This window comes from Lagopus leucura, unplaced genomic scaffold, assembly GCF_019238085.1.
Source record: "Lagopus leucura isolate 7727_CA_CO unplaced genomic scaffold, USGS_WTPT01 Super-Scaffold_73, whole genome shotgun sequence".
NCBI classification, from domain to species: Eukaryota; Metazoa; Chordata; class Aves; order Galliformes; family Phasianidae; genus Lagopus; species Lagopus leucura.
This window is the reverse complement of record NW_024962252.1, coordinates 62018436-62040655: the sequence shown is the minus strand read 5'-3', so window position 1 is coordinate 62040655 and position 22220 is coordinate 62018436. Positions and strand designations below refer to the sequence as shown.

The 22220-nt window shown below is 41.9% G+C and overlaps 1 protein-coding gene across 1 annotated transcript; it reads right to left on the bottom strand.

Annotated features, from left to right (window-relative positions):
• Positions 1-16063: 16063 nt before the first annotated feature.
• Positions 16064-22220, bottom strand: LOC122188679 (sulfotransferase 6B1-like). The gene is made up of 7 exons (XM_042887184.1): positions 21952-22220; positions 20381-20526; positions 19877-19966; positions 19049-19175; positions 18534-18628; positions 18001-18157; positions 16064-16370 (listed from the first exon to the last, which is right to left on the bottom strand). The coding sequence occupies exons 1-7, from the start codon at positions 22151-22153 to the stop codon at positions 16240-16242; spliced, it is 948 nt and encodes a 315-aa protein (XP_042743118.1). The 5' UTR covers positions 22154-22220; the 3' UTR covers positions 16064-16239.

Genomic DNA, 22220 nt, shown 5'->3' with positions numbered 1-22220 from the left:
TTGATGTATTGAAAGTTAAGCATGTGCTTAAGTGCTTTGCTGGAGTGTGGCCAGTATGTGGAGCACCTGGGAAGGTCTAGTCCTGGGCAAAGGAGGGTCCAGAACAGAGCAGATTTCTGTATCTTCCCATGGAGCTGCTGAGGACACTTCCACAGGCTTGAAAACCCCTGTTCAACTTGAGCTTCTGCCTGCCAGTCCAGCCCAACTTGGGGAGCTATATGCTACCTGAAAGAAACCTGCAGAAATTCAAACAATTTTAGAATATAAAATGATGATAGCTGATTTTCTCTCTGATTTCCTAAAGAAATGAGGCATTTGTCATGATCTGCATATATCTGGATTGTGTCTCACACCTTCTCCAGCCTCTCTCTTCTGAATCCACTGGTAAATTTAATAGAGGAATAGCTGTCTTCAAGAAAATTAAGACCCTCCAGATTTCGTGGAATTTCAAGTAGATGGCCAGAACGAGAAAAATCCAAAGGATTCTCCAGCTGCTGCAATCTCTGAGGCAGTAATTAGGCTTCCAGGCAGTATTAGCCATAGCGTTTCTAAAATGATTTCTAGGTCCTGTTTGCCTTTAATTTCAGTGTCTCCCATATTGACCTGGTTCTAAGAAATGGGACTTGTGGAAAAAAACTAAAAAAATGTTTCTCGATATCCTAAGTTTGCCAGAAAAGGCCAAGATCTATGAAAGGGATGGAACAGTATTTCTGAGCCTAAGGCTGAGGGTATGCATGCTTGTTCCTTTAACATCTCAGAGTAAAAAGACAAATAATCATACAGCCCTATTCTAGACAGCACGGAGAATAATGGCCTGAGAGGGATGTGCTTTGGGGTTAGAAAGGTTATACCTATCCAGTGTCCTGTAAGCACTGTGTGTAGGCTGTGTGGAACTACACAGCAAGCATAGGAAAAAAAAACAGGAACATTCCAAAAAGCACTCCACACAGTCCCTTATAAAAGGCATAATTTCTGCCTAAAATCATGGTTAAGTGAGTATTCAAGCCAATAATCTGTGGTCAGAGATTTTTGAAAGGTACTGCTAGCATCAAAGCAAAATCAGAAGAATATAAAGGGTGAAGTTCTTTTCATTGTATCAGCAGCCCACAGAAATACTGTGCAAGCTGGGGTAGTTGTTTGCATTGTTCTAACTGAACAGATTTTCTGAGTTTGAAATATACACATTTTGTTTTAAGGAAACAAACCAACTGAAAGTTTTATTTAAGTTCCCATTTAAAATATTGAACATATCCAAAGAGATACATTCAAGTGTTCTCCTAGCAAGGTGAAAAACACACAAAGAAAAGAATAACAGAAAGATTGAAGCAACTTCTCCTGTAGAATAGACTTGAAAATAGTGTCACCAACTTTTCAATTATGGAAGCCGATACGCAGTACGAATCCCTGCTGTTTCTGAAAGAAAAAAAATGGACAATCTAGTACTTAATATTCTTTCACTGTTTCTTCTGAGGGAGAAGGATAGTTTTGCCCACTTCACAGCTTATATGTAGGATATCTGTGGAAGTACAACAACCACAAATACTGCAAATAGTAACTGAAGTGTCTCAGAGGAGGAGCTTTGGCAATTTCAAGAGACAGCACAGTGAGTTTTTATGCCTCTGCTGTTTCATGTGAAGCAGGGCGTTAGAAGCACCCTTCTTGATACAGCCAACAGTAGCATCACAGTGTTTAGATACATGTATCTGGAAGGCCAAGTGCAAAATTTTGGAGGCCCTGGAAGACGCCAGGAGCTCCTGAAGACACCAGTGCAGTCCAAGAACCATTACTGTGCTTCAAAAGCATCTGCGCAACATTATCTGTACCAAGCAACTAGGATTCACTCAGACTCTTTGTCTGTGAGAAGACTATTTCCCATTGGTTTTCCAATTTCTGTGTTTTGCTGAGGACAAAGCATGTTTGAAATAAAACAGCCTGTAGTTGTTGATTTTACCTTTAATTGTGGATGCACCAAAGTAAGCAGCTATTTCACTTCAAAGTGAGGCAGAACTGGAAGCAAACACAATAGTGTGTTTTTTTAATTTACTTTAAAATTCCTTAACTATTTGCATAAGCCAGGTTCATTCTCTGGTTTCACGGCTCATATGTCTCTAATGGAGACAGAGACAGAGCTCTAAGATAGATATAGATTTGATCCAAAGTCCACTGAAATCAGTGGCAGCACTTTCACCATTTATATTTATAAATATTTATAAATATGAAGATTCACTTGAAGTTTAAGTATAGAAATTACTGTGAAGTTAGTAGATGCAAAAGGAGAAGGTGAAACTAAATCATTTTATCATTGTTGCATGAAATACTAAGAGGAACCTGTATAATTTAAAGTAATTCTTTCCCCCCCCTCCTCCCCTTCCCCTTTTTCTCTTCTGCATTGTGCTGCTCTGCAGAGCACACATGGCACACACTGCTGTGATTATGTGTCTTAAGCCTCTGGTACCACTCACTGACTGATAAAGAGGTCAGAGGGGGAGTCAAGGTGATGATAGTAGAGAGAAATGTTCCAGAAGAAGTCTTACAAAGGGCTGTGAACTGTGGAAATTCACTCTCTCACTGTCACCAGCTATTAGGAGGACCATTAATAACACAATGTCCAATGTATAGGTGCATTAGCTGATGTCTTGCTCTAGTAATGGACCATCTATAGGAAGGAGAGATGTTAATTTTCCTCTTTCCTTCAATTTGATTTGCAGGAAAAAAAAGAGATACATCTCACACACACCTTTCTGAATCAATCGTGCCTGAGAGATTTTTTAACTCTTCTATGCAGCAGCCTTCCATGCTTATGGCAACTGCTCTACTCACAGATTTTAACAATTCTGCTTTCAAAGCTAACATGCCAAATGTTCTCTATTTAGGAATTTGTAAATGCTCACTATTGGGTTACTTTGGTTCAAAACTGAGTCATCTGATATCATTTTCACTCTTGAGTGGGTGATTTGTCCCCCTGAAGAAATTGTATAATTGCGCATATGGGACACTTCCCAACATGATGGTGATATTTTATTCTAAGAACTACAAACAGTCTAACTTCAAGCTTCAAAGCAGAACACCTGCTTTAGAAATCTTAAAGCTTAAATCTTGTGAAATGACAACACTAAAAGAGTTTAGATTGTAAAATGTCTGTCCAATTCCAATGAACCTTCAACATATATTTTATTATCACTGTAATTCTTTCTATGAATGGCTTTTAAAAGGTTAGGGGTTTAAAAGGTTACAATGAGAAGTTTGGTTCTCTTAAAAGCCACTTCAGTGGAAAGAAAATGGCCATTTGGCCTCTTGAATGAAAAGGGCGTAAGAAAAATTGGAATGATGCAATGACATAATGCAAAATTGTGGTTAAAATACAGAGGTGCTTGTTTCTTCGTGTGTCTAATGAACTGAACTGAAAATCAGTCATTTTAGAGGTTATGATGTTCCTGATTTTTTTGCACAGTTTCTAATGCTGACAATCTAAGTTAAAATATGAATAGCAAATTAAATATTTGAGGATAAATTATATTTCTGTGAGCAGTTAAAATGAAATTTTGTTCTCTGTGGGCATATATAAATCCATGAATCTATTTAAAATTCTGGAAGATCAGAATTGGAAAAACAATCTAAGAATCTTTTATAACTACAAGGAAATATGTATGCTTATGCTATTGTCTATTATCATTCGATGTTTCAGTCTTTCTTTAAATACTGAAGATATCAGATTTCAGTGGCATGAATGCCCAGAGAGAAAGAATTAGTACTGCTGGCTAAATATTCTCCCTCAAGCCTATTACAAAAAATGCATGTGTGACAATTCTTGCAGGAAATGCTTTCCTGTTTATCAAGCACAGACAGCAGAAATGATGCCACAAATCGGTTAAAGACAAGCTCAAATTTTGCAGCAAGGCAATTTATGGAATAAAAAACTTGAAGTATATTCATGGGAAATTATCAGTGTGAAAACTTTGATTTATTTGTGTGTGTGGATTAATGGAGTTTTTGATTATGTTCATAGCGATAGACACCTTATGTCTTGAATTGTTAGCAATAATTTCAAAACACTGAGTGGCAAAGGAAGCAACAGAAAATTTTTTTCTGAGCCCTCCCACCATGCATACACATGCATGCCTGGGGCACATGTGCAAACCTTACTGTCACTGTAGTTTCAATATATTATAAACACTGGGAGTATCAAGTTCAGCCCTGTCAGAGGCATGGGGTTACTGCACATTCTTAACCTCTCTCTGCAGCTGTCCTCACAAAGCAAGACAGAAGACAAAATTTGAATGACCAAAAGCCAAGGAAACCTAATGGCTTGTATAACAAACAAAGCCTTGGTGGCTCTCAGGAAGAACCAGGATTTGCTGAAGATGGTGGAGCTGAACACTTCCTGTTATATTTTTACTAGATGAGTCTTATTTGAACTTCCTCTACTGACCAGGCTCCTGAGAAGAAAATGGCCATGTGTTGCTGAAAAGTGATCCAAAAAAACAAGACTTAGATATAGGTCTCGTGACCTGATGGTAGAGAACGAAGAGGCAGGGATGTGTCTGAAAGGAGATGTCTCCTGTCAGGCAGTTAATAGAGAGATAGTACATGTGGGTGCAAGAGTTTGATGTTTCTGGATCTCATTGGGCTCTCAAGTACCTCTGCATTACAGAAAGCCACAGGGAAAAATGTGTAGTTTGCTGTTTTAATGCCCCTGAATGTTAGTTCAGTTGGATAATAGGGATGACAGCCTCTTTTATTCTTGGGAAAATTTGCATGACAGGCTCTGCTTATTTCTTCTTCTAGAGGAGAAGCCGACAAAGAACCTTGTCCATATCATTCCACTTTAGCTATGTCTTTTCTTAGCTGCTGAACAACATGTTGTTGAAAATGCATTAGATAGAATATCCTACCATGTACAATGTATGACAGTGCTCAAGTGGCTAGAAATAGAGTGTTCTTTTAGAAGTAACATCTGGATTACTACTTTATGGCCAAAACCAAGCTTCAAATTTTGATTTGCCACATGATTCCCCTACCTAATGAAAAAGAGAAAGTTCTGTTGAACTCCAGGCTCAAGGAAAGAAGGCAAATATCTTCCCTCTTATCCTGGAAGAGATGTAGGCACTGTCTTTCCATATGCTCTCTTTAGTCTTTGCTATTCACCCTTTGATTACTAAACATATATAAAATCTCAGTTCCTCTTGTGAAATCACTTTTCTATGTCCTCTGTTTGTCTGGACCTCTGACACAGTAGAGGTCTTTTTACACTGACTTGCAGGCTGGCTGGGTGGAAAGCAAACTACAGTTTCCACCTTTCCAAAGCTTTCTATTCTATTAAATGGGGAGGTTGGTGGCCCTGCACGTGGCAGGTTGGGTTGGAGATTCATGATCTTTGAGGTCTCTTCCAACCCTGGCCATTCTGTGATTCTGTGATTCTGTAAATCTGCTAGCTCAGACTCTTAGACTTGTATGGCTGCTGTTATGTAAATGTTTCTTGTCAAGTTACTAGTCTAGTATCAGTGTTTGGAGAAAATCAGGACAAAATAACAGCAAGTCCTGTGGTTATGGAATTACATCACAAGTTGGTTTTTTGCTAGGCATGTTGAGTGGTGGTTGTATTTCTTTTTGAGTTCTTTCCTTGGCTGTCATGATGTGCTGCTGTACTACTGCTTGAGAAATGTCTGAGTGATGCCAATCAGAAATTCAGAAAGACTCAGACATTTACAAAGCCCTGGTGAAAGAGAATTTGTATTTTAGGACAGTTGAAAAATTAAAAAGCGTGTGAAATTTATGTAAAATATATGAATGTGATCAGAAGATATTAATGTGATATCAGAAAATAAGCTGAGATGAGAAGAAGTACAGGATGGAAACCAGAAGAAGAAAGGAATATGATGGGATGATTGCGAATGTATCAAGGCAGTGAAGATTTAATAGAAACAGTGAACTTTGCTAGTGGGTTTGTCAGAAGAAAGCGGAGTATCCATACTGCTTAGTAATGACATCAGAAGGAGAATTCAGCAAAATGCTTTCTTTCACATTGATCATGATATATTCTGCTTAATCAGGAAATTGGACACTGAATGTAGGCCCTGACATATAACAGCACAACTGATTTTCCCAGATTTTATTTTAAGCTAAATTCAAGTCCCAAACTATATGGTTCACCTCAGCTCACCTTTAAATGGATTTTTGTTTCCGACAAGATCAAGAAAAAGGCATCATCTGACATAAACTATTTGTCAAACATCTTTTTATTTGTGGCTCATGAATAATTTCCAATCATCTACCAGCTTTCCTCAGTTATGATCTGGACACCTACAGAGTTGGTAGATTGTCCTGCTGGCAGCACATACGACATGTGACTTCTCTCATCAGGTTTGACTGAGATCTAAGTTGCTCAGTCTGCAGCTCTTTAACATGCTAACACCTATTCTTAACAGGATAACGCTGCACTTGAACTAACTGGGTGAAAATAGGTGATGTTTCTAGAGCATATTTAGAAAACCACTATGAGGTCACATTCTTTTCTTAGTGCTTTGATCCTACTACAACAATTCAGAACTCACAGTTTTCTCTCCTATTCAAAAGTATAAAGCAGAATCACAACTTCTCTATCTTTTCTCTGTAACATAACCTATGAACCTAGAAGTTAGAAAGATACAAGACTTTCTGGATCATAGCATAGCTGTGATGGGAAGAGACCTCTGGAGATTTCTCGGCAAGCCCCCTTGCTCAAAGCACAGTCAAGAGCAGTTTTCTCAAGTCCTTAAATCAGTATTCTTTCCTTGAAACTGCAAAATCTACAGCCCAGTCCTTTGAGCTTCACCTCTGCAAGTACGCTTTGTGGATGTATATCATCCACACATTTCTGTGAAAAGTACTCCTGTCAGTGGGTGACTGAAGTCAACTTTGAGCCCACTGCCGGCAGAAGGCATGGCAAATACCCAATTACTCTCCAGAGTTAACCACACTCTTTTTGAAGGAAGACAGCAGAGATATTCTTTTACCTGTTGATCTTAGCAGCAGTGTTTCATCATGAATGTCTGAAGTTCACTGGAAGGAACTCTATCTACCTGTAGATTTCATTTCCTTGATTGGTTTGCCAGTATCCCAGACTGTTGATTTTTTGGACAGGATGTTTGGCTCATCTGTTTTCTCAGGCTCTTGCCTGAAGATGTGGTGGAGAACATGTCCAGTTTATACTGGAGGGGCTCTGAACTCAGCTGGCACAGATCAACAAGACCTCTGCTTTATCTGCAAATTTCTGATGGTATCCAAAGACTGTCTGGTCACATTTAATAAATAAAAGTTAAATAAAAAGCCATTACATTTCATTGGAACTTAATCAGCATAGGAAGAGCTCACAAGGGAGGTATGCAGGTTTTTATGGGAGGTTATTTTGACAGAAGTCATCATTTGTCAAAAGTCGAGAAAAAAAGATTAAAAATTAAAAACAGCACCTTGCCAGAATTTTGTTTCTCATTCTCACTGTTCTACATTACAAGGAAGCAAATGATGAAATCCAGACATGAAGAGACACAAGGACTAACTGGCTCTGAGTATAAATCCCTATTTCTTACTTGACACTCATTTTTCCAATTCTCAAAGTCTTCAGTTATTTCAGAGATATTTCAGTTGAAGGAGTACAGGAGATAAGGATATTTCAGACACAGACGGAAAAGAGTATTGAAAGAAGATTTTAAAAGCTTAAGAAAGATAAATGAACAAAGAAATTTGAGATGCTGAAGAGATATGGTTGATTTCTTACTGGGCTTGTTTGTACATTAGTATGCACTGTACTTACTTATCAGTGCTCCTTAATCCAACATGCCCCACTAGTCTTGAATTGTGTGAGATGTGCATATCAGATACTAAAATTGCTGCTAAGTACGGAAATAGCTTTGAAAAGTTTTAGCACAGCAAAACTTTTCAAAACTTTTCAGCTTAAAGAAGATGGAGCTCTGTTTCTGTGTGATAAAAAAGATCATCCTATAATGCAATTTGTAGTTTTCATCATCCATTTCCTTTCTAATAAAATATGCTGTCCACATACAATTTCTAGATTTATGTTTATACTTACATATACACTTACGTTTATAACACGATTGTCTTTTTCTTTAAGTTCTCTGACATCATCAAAAACTACTTTTCCTCCAAAGGAAGAAAAAAAAAAAAAAAACCGAACCACCCAAATTGACATTTTCCTGGTAATTCCTGGAGCCCTTGTAATGCCTTTCGTTGGACTGCACTGACACCTAGTGTTCATATCCTTAGAGCAAAAATAGCCTATGGCTCTAATTAATTTTGAGTATTTTCCTATTATTTTAAATACTGAATCATGGTGCCAAGATCACTAATATAGTTGCACCACAGTATTTATAGTGTTTTTGGAGTTCCTTTATTGCTAACCTTTGTGTGAAGATCTCTGCTCTGGCAGTCTTGGCCTAGGAGGCAGCGGGCTGGGACCAGTTAAGCCGCTGATCTACCCTATCTTGTATCTATAACAGGCAAGCACTACTGACATTGCAACACATATTTCTGCAGTTTCCCTTCTGCCTGCTTCTGCGGTGCCTGTGATGTGACCCCACAATGTTTTTCTTCCAAACACTGCCATGAACAAAACTACAAGCACCTCACAGTTTGATATACTCATGCACTGGTGTTCACAGACAGCTGGTATCCTAAAGACTGATTAAGACTGGAAGATTGTAGCCTGTATGCAAAATCACACAGTCACAGAGATCCCCTAGCAAGTTTTTGTTGTGCTTTGTTTTGTTTTGCTTGAGATGAGCAAGTCACTCTTCAGGGCACTGCCTTTTTCCATTAGGGCTGCATGCATTTAGCTCACCAATCTGTGCCCACCCCTCTTGAGTGGAAACACAATTTCAGTTTAATGTTATCTGCAATGTGTAGATGTCGTTTCTTCCAATTCTGTTGGGTTTTGGAATGACAATCCCCTTCAAATTTCTGCAACTCAGAATTCCCCCTAAAGAAATATGTATTGGGTAACTAACAGTATATTTGATTAATAATTCTTTTTCAATAACAGTACAGGATATAGAAATTAGGTAGTGCCCCTTCAGAATTATGAAACAGGAACCTGCTTTGCATTATTTCTCCAAACAGAAGCAACTGTGCTTATGCACTGCCAAACACAAATGCTCACGCCATTTTCTCACCATCCCAATACTGTGAGAAGGGAAGGTACGTTTACACTAACTCATAACCCAAACTGGGCATATATTGGAACCTAGCTCTTCAGGAGGGATTTATTTGCCCTACACTTTGAGTACTGGCTCCAGAATGTTGTTGTAGGTTTGTAACAGCCTTTACCTCTCAGACAGCTGCCGATGGCACCATTTGCCTACTGAGTAGAACATAAGGAGTTGTTGGCCCATCGTGGCAATCCTGGAGTACAAGGGAGGCCTTTGGAGCCTGGCCACCACCACCAGTTCCCCTGTCGTGGTCTCTGGTACCTCTGTCCCAGCTATGTGTGTTTGTGGAGATATATCTAGACTCAGATGGAAAACACTCCGCCTCAATGTTTTTCATCCTTGCATGACTGTGTGAATGATACAGATATTCTGCATCTTTCATTTTCAACTGATGAATCACTTTGGCACTTCCATGGGACTGCTCCCTCCCATGCAAGAGGACCAATCTATCTGTGTGACAATGTATCAGGTATGAGAAATTTCCAACCAAATTCCAAAGCCTTTCTACTATTATGGTCTTTAAAAAAAAAAAATATATATATATATATATTAAAAAAAATTAATGTTTCTTTTAAACAGCCTCAAAACTCAGGCTACTAACTGGAAGCTAAGCTGCATTCCCCTAAGCACTGGACTCTTCCTCTAAAACACCCACTGATCTTATGTTAATTACAACTGCTCAGTGTCTGGGAACTATGATCCATGCTGCCTCCATGCAGCTCCAGGAAACAGTGAATGTGATGAGGCGCACTTGGGCAGGGAGGCTGAAGAGGGGGAATATCTCTGCTTACTTGGGAGACTGATTCACCGATCAGCTGCCTCCCAGACAGCAAATTTAGCAATGGTGTCCACTAGGCAGAAAGCTCTGACAAGAAAGAACACAGTGACTCAGAGTGCCTGCCTAAAAATGTGTCATCTCAAGTCTCTGGCCGCAGTGAGTGCCCAAGCCTCTTGCTGCCAGTGAAAGGCAGCAGAGATTCTACCTGCGTGAGGTGTGAGCAGGTGAATGATCTGCTCAGTGTGGTGCGAAGCTCAAGGGGGAGGTGGAGAGACTAAGGAGTATCAGAGAATGTGAGCAGGAGATAAATTGGAGTCTCTGCTGAATGTGCGAGAAAGACATGGGGTTGATACCCCCAAACAGTGGTGAATCCTCACCCCTGCCATCACCGAGCAGAGGGAGACAAGGGAAGAGGAGGAGTGGAAATAGGTCCCAGCTTAGTGTCACAGATAACCCTCATCCTGACCTGCCTTAGTTCCCCAGGTGCCCCTATGTAATAGGTTTGAGGCTCTAGAACTTGAGGGAGAGGTGAGGGAGGATGCAGTGGGAGATCCACCAGTAAGGTTGTCTGGAGTGAGGCGGACAACTCCACACCTCAAGGCTGCCTCCGCCAAGGACAGAAAGGTGGCTGTCATAGACAACTCCCTTCTAAGAGGAATGGAGGGCTCTGTATGTCAGTAGACACTACCCACAGGGAAGTGTGCTGCCTCCCTGGGGCTCGAGTCAGGGACAATTCTAGGAAACTTCATAGTCTGATTCGCTCCTCTGATTATTTTTCTTTACTGATAGTTCAGGCCAGCAGCGATGAACTTACTGAGAGAAACCTGGGGACTATCAAAAAGGACTTCAGAGGACTGGAACAATTAGCAGATGTAATGGGAGTACGGGTCATATTTTCCCTCCTTCAGTGGCAGGGACAGATACTGAAAGGAGCAGGAAAACCCATCTTATTAACACATGGCTGAGAGGCTGGTGCAAATGTAAGAATTTTGGGATTTTGGGCCATGGTGCAGTTTACTCAGCACCTGGCCTCTTGGCTGCTGGTGGGTGTCACCTGTCTCAAAGTGGGAAATGGATCTCAAAGTTGCTGCAAAAAAAAAGACAAATGAGGAGCTGCGAGTAAAGGAGGCTGTTTTCAAGCAGCGCCTAGAGGCGATAGCAGAGGATTATAAAATATCAGCATGGATTGAAAAGAGGTGAGAAGAAAAAATGCAGAAGAAACTTGCCAACAGTTTCAGAAAGCAGTCGGCTTCAGGAACATCTCTGAAGCATTCTAAAGATTACTGCCGTTACCTGGAGAACGACATCTTGATGCTGAAAGAAGGCTTGGACAAGGTTAATGCCAAGGTATGCAATGCCTGTGAGCATGTTGGTGCAGGTTAAGCTGTTCTTTTCTCCTAAATAGTGCAAGAGAAGAAATAATCTGAAAACAAGTGCAGGACACGTTTATCTGAAAGCAGTAAAAGACACGTCATTGTTAATGATGGCTTTCCTGATCAGAGCACGATCTGTTATCTTACTGTTAGTGCAGAGCCTCTGGCTTCCTTGTAGGGAAGCTGGAGAGCTGAAGAAAGATGTGTGAAAGCGCCTCTGTGTGTGTCGTGTGATCTTGGTGCATAAGAAATAGGCAGCCTTTTCCTCATCCCCTTCCTTATAGAGTTGGAGGTGGCTCAATATCAGCTTTCATGTAAAAACAGCAGAAAGAGCAGGTATGTTTCTGAGGTAAAAATAACATTGTAAAAATGACATTTAGTCATTTCTGACTTCTTCCCTGAGTGTTGATGGTAGGGATGAATGGATGGTAGGGATGATGCTCCTTCACTGAGCAGGGCTATCTTGTTTTCATTGGATATGCGAACTGGCTGCAAGGACACATGGATGTGGCACTGTCTGCCTCTTCCTGTTCCTTCAAGTTGCACTGTCTTCTTCCGATGCAGGCAGCCTCTCAAAGCAGGATAGAGGAGATCAATGCCAGAGAAGCAAGGTTTAGAAAGGAACAGAGGCAGAGAATTGCAGCTCTAACATCAGAAATGGAGAGAGCCCAAAGCATGCATCAGGAGAGCTTGCGGCAAATAGCACACTGGCAAGCAGAATTAGACTTGTCAGAAAAACTGTTCCTGGTGAGTGAGGACATTAGAAGAAGCCTTGCAAATAAATAAGACAAGTAAGTTTTCTTCCTTTTCTTGGTGGTGGTGGTGGTGGTTGTTGTCATTTGTTTGGCTGGTTGGTTTTCCCTCAAGTAATACAATATTTCTCCTCGTCTCACGGCTGTTCTACCCAACATCCTTGTCTTGGTTCCAGTCCACACGATGGATGCAAGTTCAAGGCAGAATACTTCTCCCAAGAGTTCACTTTGATCCCTTCTATTCCTGAGGACTGTTTTCTTTTCCTTTTCTGACTTCAAAGTTATAGAAAAAAATTAGTTTTCATGTAAGAATTATCAATAATCTTCTCCTCTTTCCTTACCTCTAGTAGGAAAGAAGAATTATTACTCTGAGACAGAAATAATCCATTCAGTCTCACTCATGACAGCACCTCTTCAACTTGAGTTTTCACTGGGAGGAGAGAAATAGTCCTGTGTTCTTATTACACAGTGGGAGAAGTCCTATAAATACAACACAGTTTGGAAGCGTGAGAAGCAGAGCATCTGGCTAAGAAACTCAGGTGTCTACTTCCCTAAATCTACTGGCCTGCTAGTGTAGCATAAGACCTGTGACAATGTGAGCAACAGCAGTTCTCGCACGCTTCTGCCTTTTTTGCAAAGCTAATGAGAGGCCAGCAGAAACCAAGGGCAGAGGCCTCAGGATGACCCACAAAGAAATTTCTATATCGTGAGGCCAATGACTCTGGGCAACACCAAGAGAAAACGGGGGGTTTACCTTCTGATCTTCAGAGGCCAGGTCTTTCAGAGGTGGGATTATTCCCCATGTGTAGACTATGGACTTTCCTTCAGAAAGCTAGCGGCCTGAGAATCAAGCATGAAAAATCTTGCGTTGTCTGTGTTCCTGTCTTCCTTTGTTTCCCTGCTGGTGGCTTCAAATCTCTCCAGATCTTTGCATTCTCCTATCACACCTTATAGTTTTCTGTTGAGTCTTTGTGCTCCATCTTTTGGAAAGAGTCCATCCATCTCTTGGAAAGAGTCCAGCGGAGGGCCACAAAGATGGTGAAGGGCCTGGAGCATCTCTCCTTTGAAGAAAGGCTGAGTGAACTGGGTCTGTTCAGCCTTGAGAAAAGAAGACTGAGAGGGGACCTGATCCAGGTCTATAAGTATCTAAGGTGTAGGGGGCAGAGTGGCAAGGATGGACTCTTTTCAGTGGTGAGTGGAGACAGGACAAGGGGAAACGGCCAGAAACTGCAGCATAGGAAGTTCCGCACAAATGCATGCAATAACTTTTTTACAGTGAGGGTGACGGAGCACCCGCTGCTTGACAGCAGCGAGGAGAGCTGTATGAAGTGCAAGCAGGCAGATGATCTGTTCAGCCTGCTTGCGAGGTTACATGATGAAGTAAATGGGTTTGAAAGTGTCAAAGGGGGCTAAAAAGAGAGGAGCAGAGGAACCACACTCTGCCCTCGTACAGACGAGCTTTGCCACAAGAGAAAACACAAGATCCACGGCAGCTTGTATCTTCTCGCTACCAAGCTGAAGGCCAGAAGGAAAGGAGTAAATGGAGGCATGTCCACACGCAGATCTGCCTGTGCTGTTGTGACCATGCAACAGTGCCGTTTTGATCCTGAGGGATATGGAACAGACAAAGAAAGCTAACTTCCAGCTCTTCAGGGTGTTAATCAACAAAACCCCCTGAGAATCTGTTCTCAAGGACAAGGGAGCGCAGTGGAGTTGGTAGATGTTTAACAAAGCTGTCCATACAGCACAAGAGCCATCTGGAGGATGCTGGAGGAAGTCAGTAAAGGAAGGCAGAGACCAACATGGCTGAACTGGGACCTGCAGATCAAACTTGAGAGCAAGAAGAAAATTCACAGGCGGTGGAAAGAAGGACAAGTATCCTAGGAGACTGTAAGGATGATGCTAGGCTGTTTATGGTCAGAAATGCCTACACCCAACTGTAACTGGGCTTGGCAAAGGTTACAAAGAAGAACAAGGCTACTATGGGTACATCAACCAGAAGAAAGCCCAACAGGGCATAACCTCCCTAGTAAGCAGTACAGGCAGGCTGGTAACAACAGAGAAGGAGAATGCTGAAATACTCAACTTTTTTTGCATCAGTCCTCACTAACAACTGCTCTTCACACCAGCCTCGAATAGATGGGTTTGAAGGTGGAGACTAGGTGTGCAGTGTCCCTCCAGCTGTAAGGAAAGATCAGATTCACGACCACCTCAGGAACTTGAATATTGCTAAGTCTGTGGCTCCCAGTCATCACGGAACAGATCCTCCTGGAAGCTGTGCTAAAGCACATGTGAGACGGCAGTGAAATGAGACAACCAGCATGGCTTCACCAAGGGCAAATCCTGCCTGACCAACATAGTGGCCTTCTACAATAGCTTAACTGATTCAGTGGACAAGGGAAGAACCACTGATGTCATCTATCAGGACTTCAGTAAGGCTTTTGACATGGTCCCCCACAACACCCTTCTAATTGGAAAGATATAGATTTGATGAGTTTGATGGATGAGAAACTGGTTGCAAGATTATGCCCAGAGTGCTGATGAAGGATGGTGGATCAATGTCCAGATGAAGATCAGTGGTGTCCCTCAAAGAGTCTGTACTGGGACTTATGCTCTTTAACATCTTCATTAATGTCACTGACAGTGGGATCAAGTGTACCTTCAGCAAGCTTACAGATGACACCAAACTGTGTGGTGCTGCTGACTCATCTTAGGGATGAGATGCCATCCAGAGAGACTTAGACTCACTTGAGGCCTTGCTCAAGTCTAGGTAAATGATATCGGTCGTCTTCCCCTTGTCCACCAATGCTGTCACTCCATCATACAAGGCCACCAGATTGGTTAAGCATGACCTTCCCCTGGTGAAGCCATGCTGGCTGTCTCGGATCATATGCTCATTCCTCACTTTCCATGTGATCAAGCATGTCATCCAGGAGGATCTGTTTCATGATCTTCCCGGGTACAGAGTTGAGACTCACCAGCCTGTAGTCCCTGGGTCCCTTTCTCATAAATGGGAATGACGTGACCCTTCCTCCAGTCATCAGCACCTCACCTGACAGCCACGACTTTTCAAATATGATGGAGAGTGGCTTGGCAACCTCAGCCAGTTCCTTCAGAACCCTGGGATGCACGCTATTCAACCCCATGGACTTGTGTGCATTCAGTCTCATGAGTTGTCTTGGAGTTGCTCTGCCCTTACAGTGGGGGGAGATTTACTGCCCCAGTCCCCACTTAGAGGTTTAAACAACAATTGCAAATGTTTGCTCAAGGTAGTTACTATGCTGCACTAGGACTGCAAATATAGAATTTCCATTCAGGGTTATAATTCTCCCTTCTTTTCAAAGCTTTCCTTAGATATCTGCCACCTTCCTAACTCCGCATCTAAAGGATCATTCATTCCAGAACTCATAACCTAATGCAGAGGCTGTTTCAATGAACTAAAAGGGGTTTTGTCACAGTCTTGTAGTACCTCCACAAAACATGATCTGCATTCTCCAGAGTAGTTTATCAGGTAGGATCATGTGAAAGAAGGGATGTTAAGAGATAAGCAAGCAATGGATTTTCAGGATTGGCCCTTGTATGCAAGAGAAGTCTGAGTGAGAAAAGGCAGGTCACTCCTTTTGATATTCTGAGCAGCAGTGGCAGAGATGCTGCTGATCAGCAAAGGATTTCAGTCCTACCAGGTCTTTCAATATGAACCCAGCTGAGATGCACAAGAGAGCCTATGGGTTTTGAAAGTCAAAATGACAAAGAGCCTGTACTACATGGAATCACCTCTAGGGCCTCTGCCTGTGGCCATAGCCTTATAATGTCCGACCATCTTAGCCCAAAACACAGGCATACTTCTGTTTGGCAGCATGTGCTTTCTGTTTCAGGCCACAATGCAGCCACAAGGACACCATCTTGGGACTTACAATGCCTGTGCTCCATCTCTGTTCTGGAAGGATGTCAGGGGCTTGCTGAAGGAATGCAAACATTTTATTTGGTTACATCAAGCAAGGTCCAGCACAAGTCTAAGAATCACAGCCCAAACACTTAGAGATACAAGCTCAATATCTGAGGAGTTTCTTTGTTTTCTCATGGCGACTGACCATCTTTGACCATCACTTGCTGCAGTACTGATCCTCTGCTCATTTTCAGGTCTTGCAGTACACATCATATTTAATCTTCGTTGCCAGAATTGTTCCTCCTATACATTCTTCAAATTTTTGGTCCATTTCTTCATTCTGAACGTCAGAGAAGAGGTCTCTCCAGCTTCCAACAACCCCTGTGTGCAACAAGAAGTAACAAGGATTGAAGGTGGCTGCTCCTGAAAGAGGACAGTATATAGGAAGCAGTGGGGCAGACTCACAGCACATGTGAGATTGGATAAGTCTGATTTATGTCTCTGAGAGGCCTGATTGCATAGAAGAGGCAAAGTAGCAAAATGTCATGGTTTTGTGCTTTTTTTTTGCTTTCAGTATTCCACATCATAACATCATGTAATGCACTGGGAGTTAAAGTGTTAATGCTCCAATTCCAGGTACCTATCCCTATATATCACAGAAGTCATGTGATCTGGCCCTTTGGATGGGGCAGCCTCTTACTGCCTTGCAGTGGGTATTGGAGGGTGCTTTTTAGGTTGACTCAGTCTTGGGAACTCTCTCTCTCACCTATTTTATTTGATTTATTAGTCTCAATTTCAATTAGATTGCATTATATTGTGTTATCTTACATTCTGATATTATAGTTAGTAAAATAATTTTTCCTCCACACATCGTTGCTGCTGGTTTTTTTCTTCTTTCCTTGAGCCCAGTTCCCATCTCCCTATACCTTTTCTCTTTCCCTTCCCAGGGGCCTCCTGCCCCCCGTCACAGGCATAGATTGATCTAGTTAACTCCGTGACACAAAGATAAGATAAGAGAGCATTGGTGCCAGACTGCCAGAGAGGTTTTCCAAAGTGGTTTCATCCAGTGTTTACATTGAAGAAAGAGGAAACTGCTTTTGTCACAAAGGGAGAGCTCATCTGCAGATGCCTCCCTCTGAAGGAGCAAGTTATTTGGAGCAGTAGGGTAGACCGTGAAGAGGGATGGCAGAGGAAAGGGGCAAAAGTGAGCCCATGCCCATAGCAGTCAGAAATCAGAGACTCTTGAGCAGTGGGGAGCAGCTGGACTGCCCAAGCTCCAGTCCTGGCCTCACATCTGAGTAAATATCCACACAATCACCACTGGCCTGTTCACTGAGAGAAATCATATTGAGACTATTTCTCAGCTGTCACTGAGAATGTAGTATGATCCCCAGGAGGCAAACAGAGCAGTGAACATGAGGTTCAAGAGATCCTTGCCACACTATCACAGCTTCTCCAAAAAAGGATTTTAATGAAGTGACACATACAGTCACATACAGCAGCTTCTTAGACTGCTTGCAGCTCTACTCCAAAGATAGAAATGGTCAGGGGTCCTTTCTCCACACATCACACCAACCTGCTCTTCTTACTCTCCAGATCCACAATCAGCCTTATCTCATAAATCATAAGCAAAGGCAACACCAACATCTATCCATAAAGAGGAACCACTGGACCCAAGCAGATTTAGTGCATAATTGTTGACATAACCTACTCCACAGTTAGCCTCCACCTGCACATCTCACTTGCCTAACAATCTAGCATTGTTGCCACAGGGAAAGAGAGCAACATGGAAGCAGCGGTTGAGAGCCTTAAGTGTGTATACTTGAGTCACTTCAGTACACTACTCACAAATGACCAAAAATTCTGTCAATGGCAGAACCATATTGTACAAGAAGTCACAGGAAAGACCTCATCCACATCTGCCCTTCCCAATCAGCCCAGCAAACTCATGGTTAAGTGACCACTCAGAAGATGACTTTAGAAGAGAGATCCTCCATTTGCAAAGACTTACCCTTACGGAAGAGGATGTCCCCAAATTTACCATGGGTTTCCTTGGACTTCTCCTTCATAGCTTGGAAACTGGTCTTCTTGGCAATTCTGGAAAACTCTTCCTCACTCAGGGAGAATCCAAAGAAAGCAGCAATCTTCTTCATTCCCAGTACTGGGTTCTAAATAAAGGAACATTGCAAAAAGGTGAAGTCAAAAGACTTTGTGGCTACCTTATAATGCCAGCAGAGAAAAACTTCCTCCCACAGTGTCACCATGGAATTCTGAAAGCATTCACAGAGGGAGAACCCACTCCTGGTGGCTTCAGGTTCAAGGCCTTTTCTTCTCTCCCAAAAGCAACTAATTCAGATATAATTCCTTCCACACATGAGCAAACCTTTTATGGGCCTCCTCAGGGGCGTGAATAGCTCAGAAAAGTATGCCCTTCTACAGGCTCAGACAGGATTGATTCAATAGTTTTTCCTCCTCATAGTCCCTACACATTTCAGGAAAGTTGCAGAGCATGCCCATGAAATAGAGTTGGCTTAGATGCCACACCTCTTTCAGTTCCTCGTAGCTAATCATCATCATCCTCTCGTGGTCGATGTGTCTGTTCCATTCCATTAAGTGGTCAAAATAGGACCCCCAGGTCACTGCAGATAAAGAAAAGAGGCATATCTGTGCAGGATATTTACCAAAACAGGCTGACTCAGAATAGTCAGCTTAGACAGCTATCTAAGCATTACACTATGATGGGGAAATTGCGGACTGGGTAATATTTGTTGAGGTCAATGAAGGATCCTCCAGCTATGGCCACTAGATAGCACTGAACCTCCAGCTTTATTGAAAGAACGGAAAGATCAGGCTCAGTCTTTGTCACAATCTTACCATTCTTAATCAGTCACAAAAGACATTCACATTCTCTGGCATACCCCTTTTCAGCCATAACATGAACCTATCCTCTTGTCCTGAGACTGTCTTGGGAAAGTATGTTGGAATAGGATTCCCAAGCCCAGGGATCTATGCATGCCCCTCAGGTGGAGAGGAATTCCAGAGGATGCAAGGCAAAGTACATTTCCCATTCATGAAAGCTGCAAAGTACTCATCCCAGGTAGCAAAGGAGGGCAGCACTGGCATGTTGTTGTAAAAGTGGTAATAGGAGACTGCTGTGTCTTTGGGATTCCGAACCAGCAGAAGGATCTGCAGAAGGAAAACACATGATGTGGTTGTGATTTGGTGACTGGCCAAAACATATTCTTATCAGCACATCATATGCTCACAACTACGCACCACGCACTGATAGGACAGTCTAATTCCTCTTGTTTAATAAGAAATGAGAGCCTTTGCAGACAACTTGTTTGCTTAAAGATAAAAAGAAATAGCTTTTTAGTGATAACCTTGGGACTCTGCTTTGAACTAGTTCAGATCCAAAGAAATGAGCTCAAGGTCTCCACACCAGGAGACTCACAAGCTGTGGGTGAACCCACGATTTTCTCTGCAGCAGTTTTCATCAAAGATCATCTGATCATATTAGCCTGAGCCCCTCCTGGGCTTTCCACAGGTACCCATATCTTAGAGGCAAGTTAAAGTAGGTGGGATAAGTACTTGCCGTGCTCAGTTCCCTGATATAGATTTGGAAGTTTGTTTCTGAGATCTTAGGAGCAGTAACATCCAGATGCAAACCCACTGGCAGAAAACACTTGAATTAGCAGAGCTACTGGTTTTGGAGAGCATTTTTATTCATACCCTCAACGCATAGCACTCGCCCTCTTCATTGCTGGAAACGCATCTATGCACTGACTAGCCTAGATGAAAATGCAAAAAATCCATCTCATCCAGGCAGATGAAAACTAACTTGAGGTGGAAATACTTTTGCAGTGTGGTACAAAGAAAAGACTCACCTTAGCCTTCCCTTGGAGAAGAGATGGGGGCAGGAGATGAGGTGGCAGATGGGTTAGTATGATTCTTCGGGAAGGCAGCTTCTTCATCCTCTTTAAAGCAAGTGGGAGAAATGGGACAGAATAGAAGTAACTTACTCAGGAATCATGGGTAATAAGTAAAGGGGAAACCAGAGAAGGATCTTTCCCCTTAGGAAATCTCAGGGATATGCTGATGGTGTTGGCTTCTGCTAGCCTCTGCTACAGAGCAGCATTTCACATGAGACAGGCCTGAGAATTAAAGCTACTGGTTCCAGGACTGAACCCCCTTAAGCGTCCTCACAACTTGCTGGTCCTCTGAAGCATTTGCACTGGGACACTAGAGGCAATAGGATATGCTGGCCGTGCTGACCTTTACACTTGTAACTGCTCTAAAACTGTCTATTGCTTCTGAAATAACGCCATTGTTTTTCAACAGTTAGTACCTGTAGAAAAAGTAATACCAATATTCTTTCAATAACTACTCACCTCAAATACTCCAGGATCTCCAAACTCTAGACGTGGAAACATCTGTAGCTCTTTTTCAGCATTTATTCTCTCTTTCATTTCTTCTTCAGTATATTTAGCATCTGTTGATTCCATCTCTCTCACCATTTGTTCAAGCCAGTTGGTTCCTGAAACAATAAATACTCCAATAGCAAATCCAGTACATCTGCACTTTTTCCTGTCAACTGAATTGCAGAATATCCTGTCAAACTGGTTCACATCTATGAAGCAGGGCACCTTATCCTTTCAACATACGGGCAGTAATAATCAGGACATGCCAAAATCCATGAGGAGCAGAACTGTCAGCCAAATGTGTAATGCTACCTGCTCACTTCAGAAACACATCCCATCCCTCAGAGGTAACAGAAGCAGACCTCTATTGCTATTTACAGCTCTGACACTCTTTTGTCATCTCAGAATACTCCTAAGGAAAATAACAGCAGTGTTGCTCCCAGCATAGGGCTGTTCTACAGCATTGCCTTTGGCATTACCCTGTTCCCTCCTCCTGATTAGCTTCAGTTTTCAGTTTCTTCACAGCCAACAAATTTTGGCCTCATTCTCAGTCTCCAGGAAGGTAGGAGAAGGATTAATTGACCAAATCAAAAGACCATCAAGGTATGTCATTATTTTTGCACTAAGCTCAGCTGTCTTGACTTCTGCAATCTGGCACAAGTGGAATATGAAGCACGCACTGGTCTTGAAGATCCAAGTCTCAGTTTTCATTTTACATCTTCTGGAATGCATAGCTGGACATTTTTGCTTGTATGCAGCTCTACAAACTGCATACAAAGAGAATGTTATAAATATCATCAGCTCCTTTTTCTGCATTTGACCTGTTCAGATATCTCTGTGAAGTGATTAAGCACAAACAGAAAGGAAACCAAAATGCCTGTGTGGAAGGGAGAGGAAAAAAATCAAGAATCCTGGTAGCATTTATGCCTTTCCATCCAGTTAGATACATGGGAATCACATGGGAATCACTTATATTCTGTAATGCAGTAAGTCCGTGGGAAGTACAGTTCTTCTACCTTTATTTCTAGAAAACAGTTCCTGTATTGCCTTTGTAGAAAGTAGGGTAACAACATACTGTCCTGCATTAGCAAGATTGTCAAGCAAGATTGCATTACCAAGTTAGAAAATCAAGAAATGTGATTATTCTGCATTAATTCAACACTGGTAATTTTACCACTTGTATACAATGTGCAGTCACACACTGAAGTACAAGAGATTTTAAGTATCTGGGGAGGAGCCTGCTTAAAGCTGCTGAAATCATCGGGACCTGCAGTGAATGAAACACATCTTACTACAGTCTTCCTCTATCGGAGATAATGGTGAACATGAAGCTAACTCTTCTGAGAATAGGCTAAGACAACAGGAAAATGTTAAAATCACAAGGGGATGTCTGACTGCACAAAAGTTACATAAAACAAAACAAAATTCTGTAGTGGGAGAACTCAGATATTACTCAGATATTATTGCTGTGCTAAATGATGGTACACACTACAGGATTACAGCATAGTGCATCAAGTATTAATCAAGCAAGCAACACTTACCTGTTTTAGGATAGCCTGCTAGAATCACATCACTGCTCCTGGTTTCAAAGGATTTCAGAGCTTCCAAAGTTTCTGGACTGCTAAGCACAGCAGGATACAGAATATCATCATAGGAAAACAGCAGATCTTCTGGGGAAGTCTTTTCATTCTCTGAAAAAACATTTTCTATAATTTCAATGACTCTTTCCCTATTTCTGCTCATGTTTATAACCCCGTGAAGCTTTTCTCAAGCAGAGATACAAGCTGTCTTTTCACAGTGCAAGAGAACT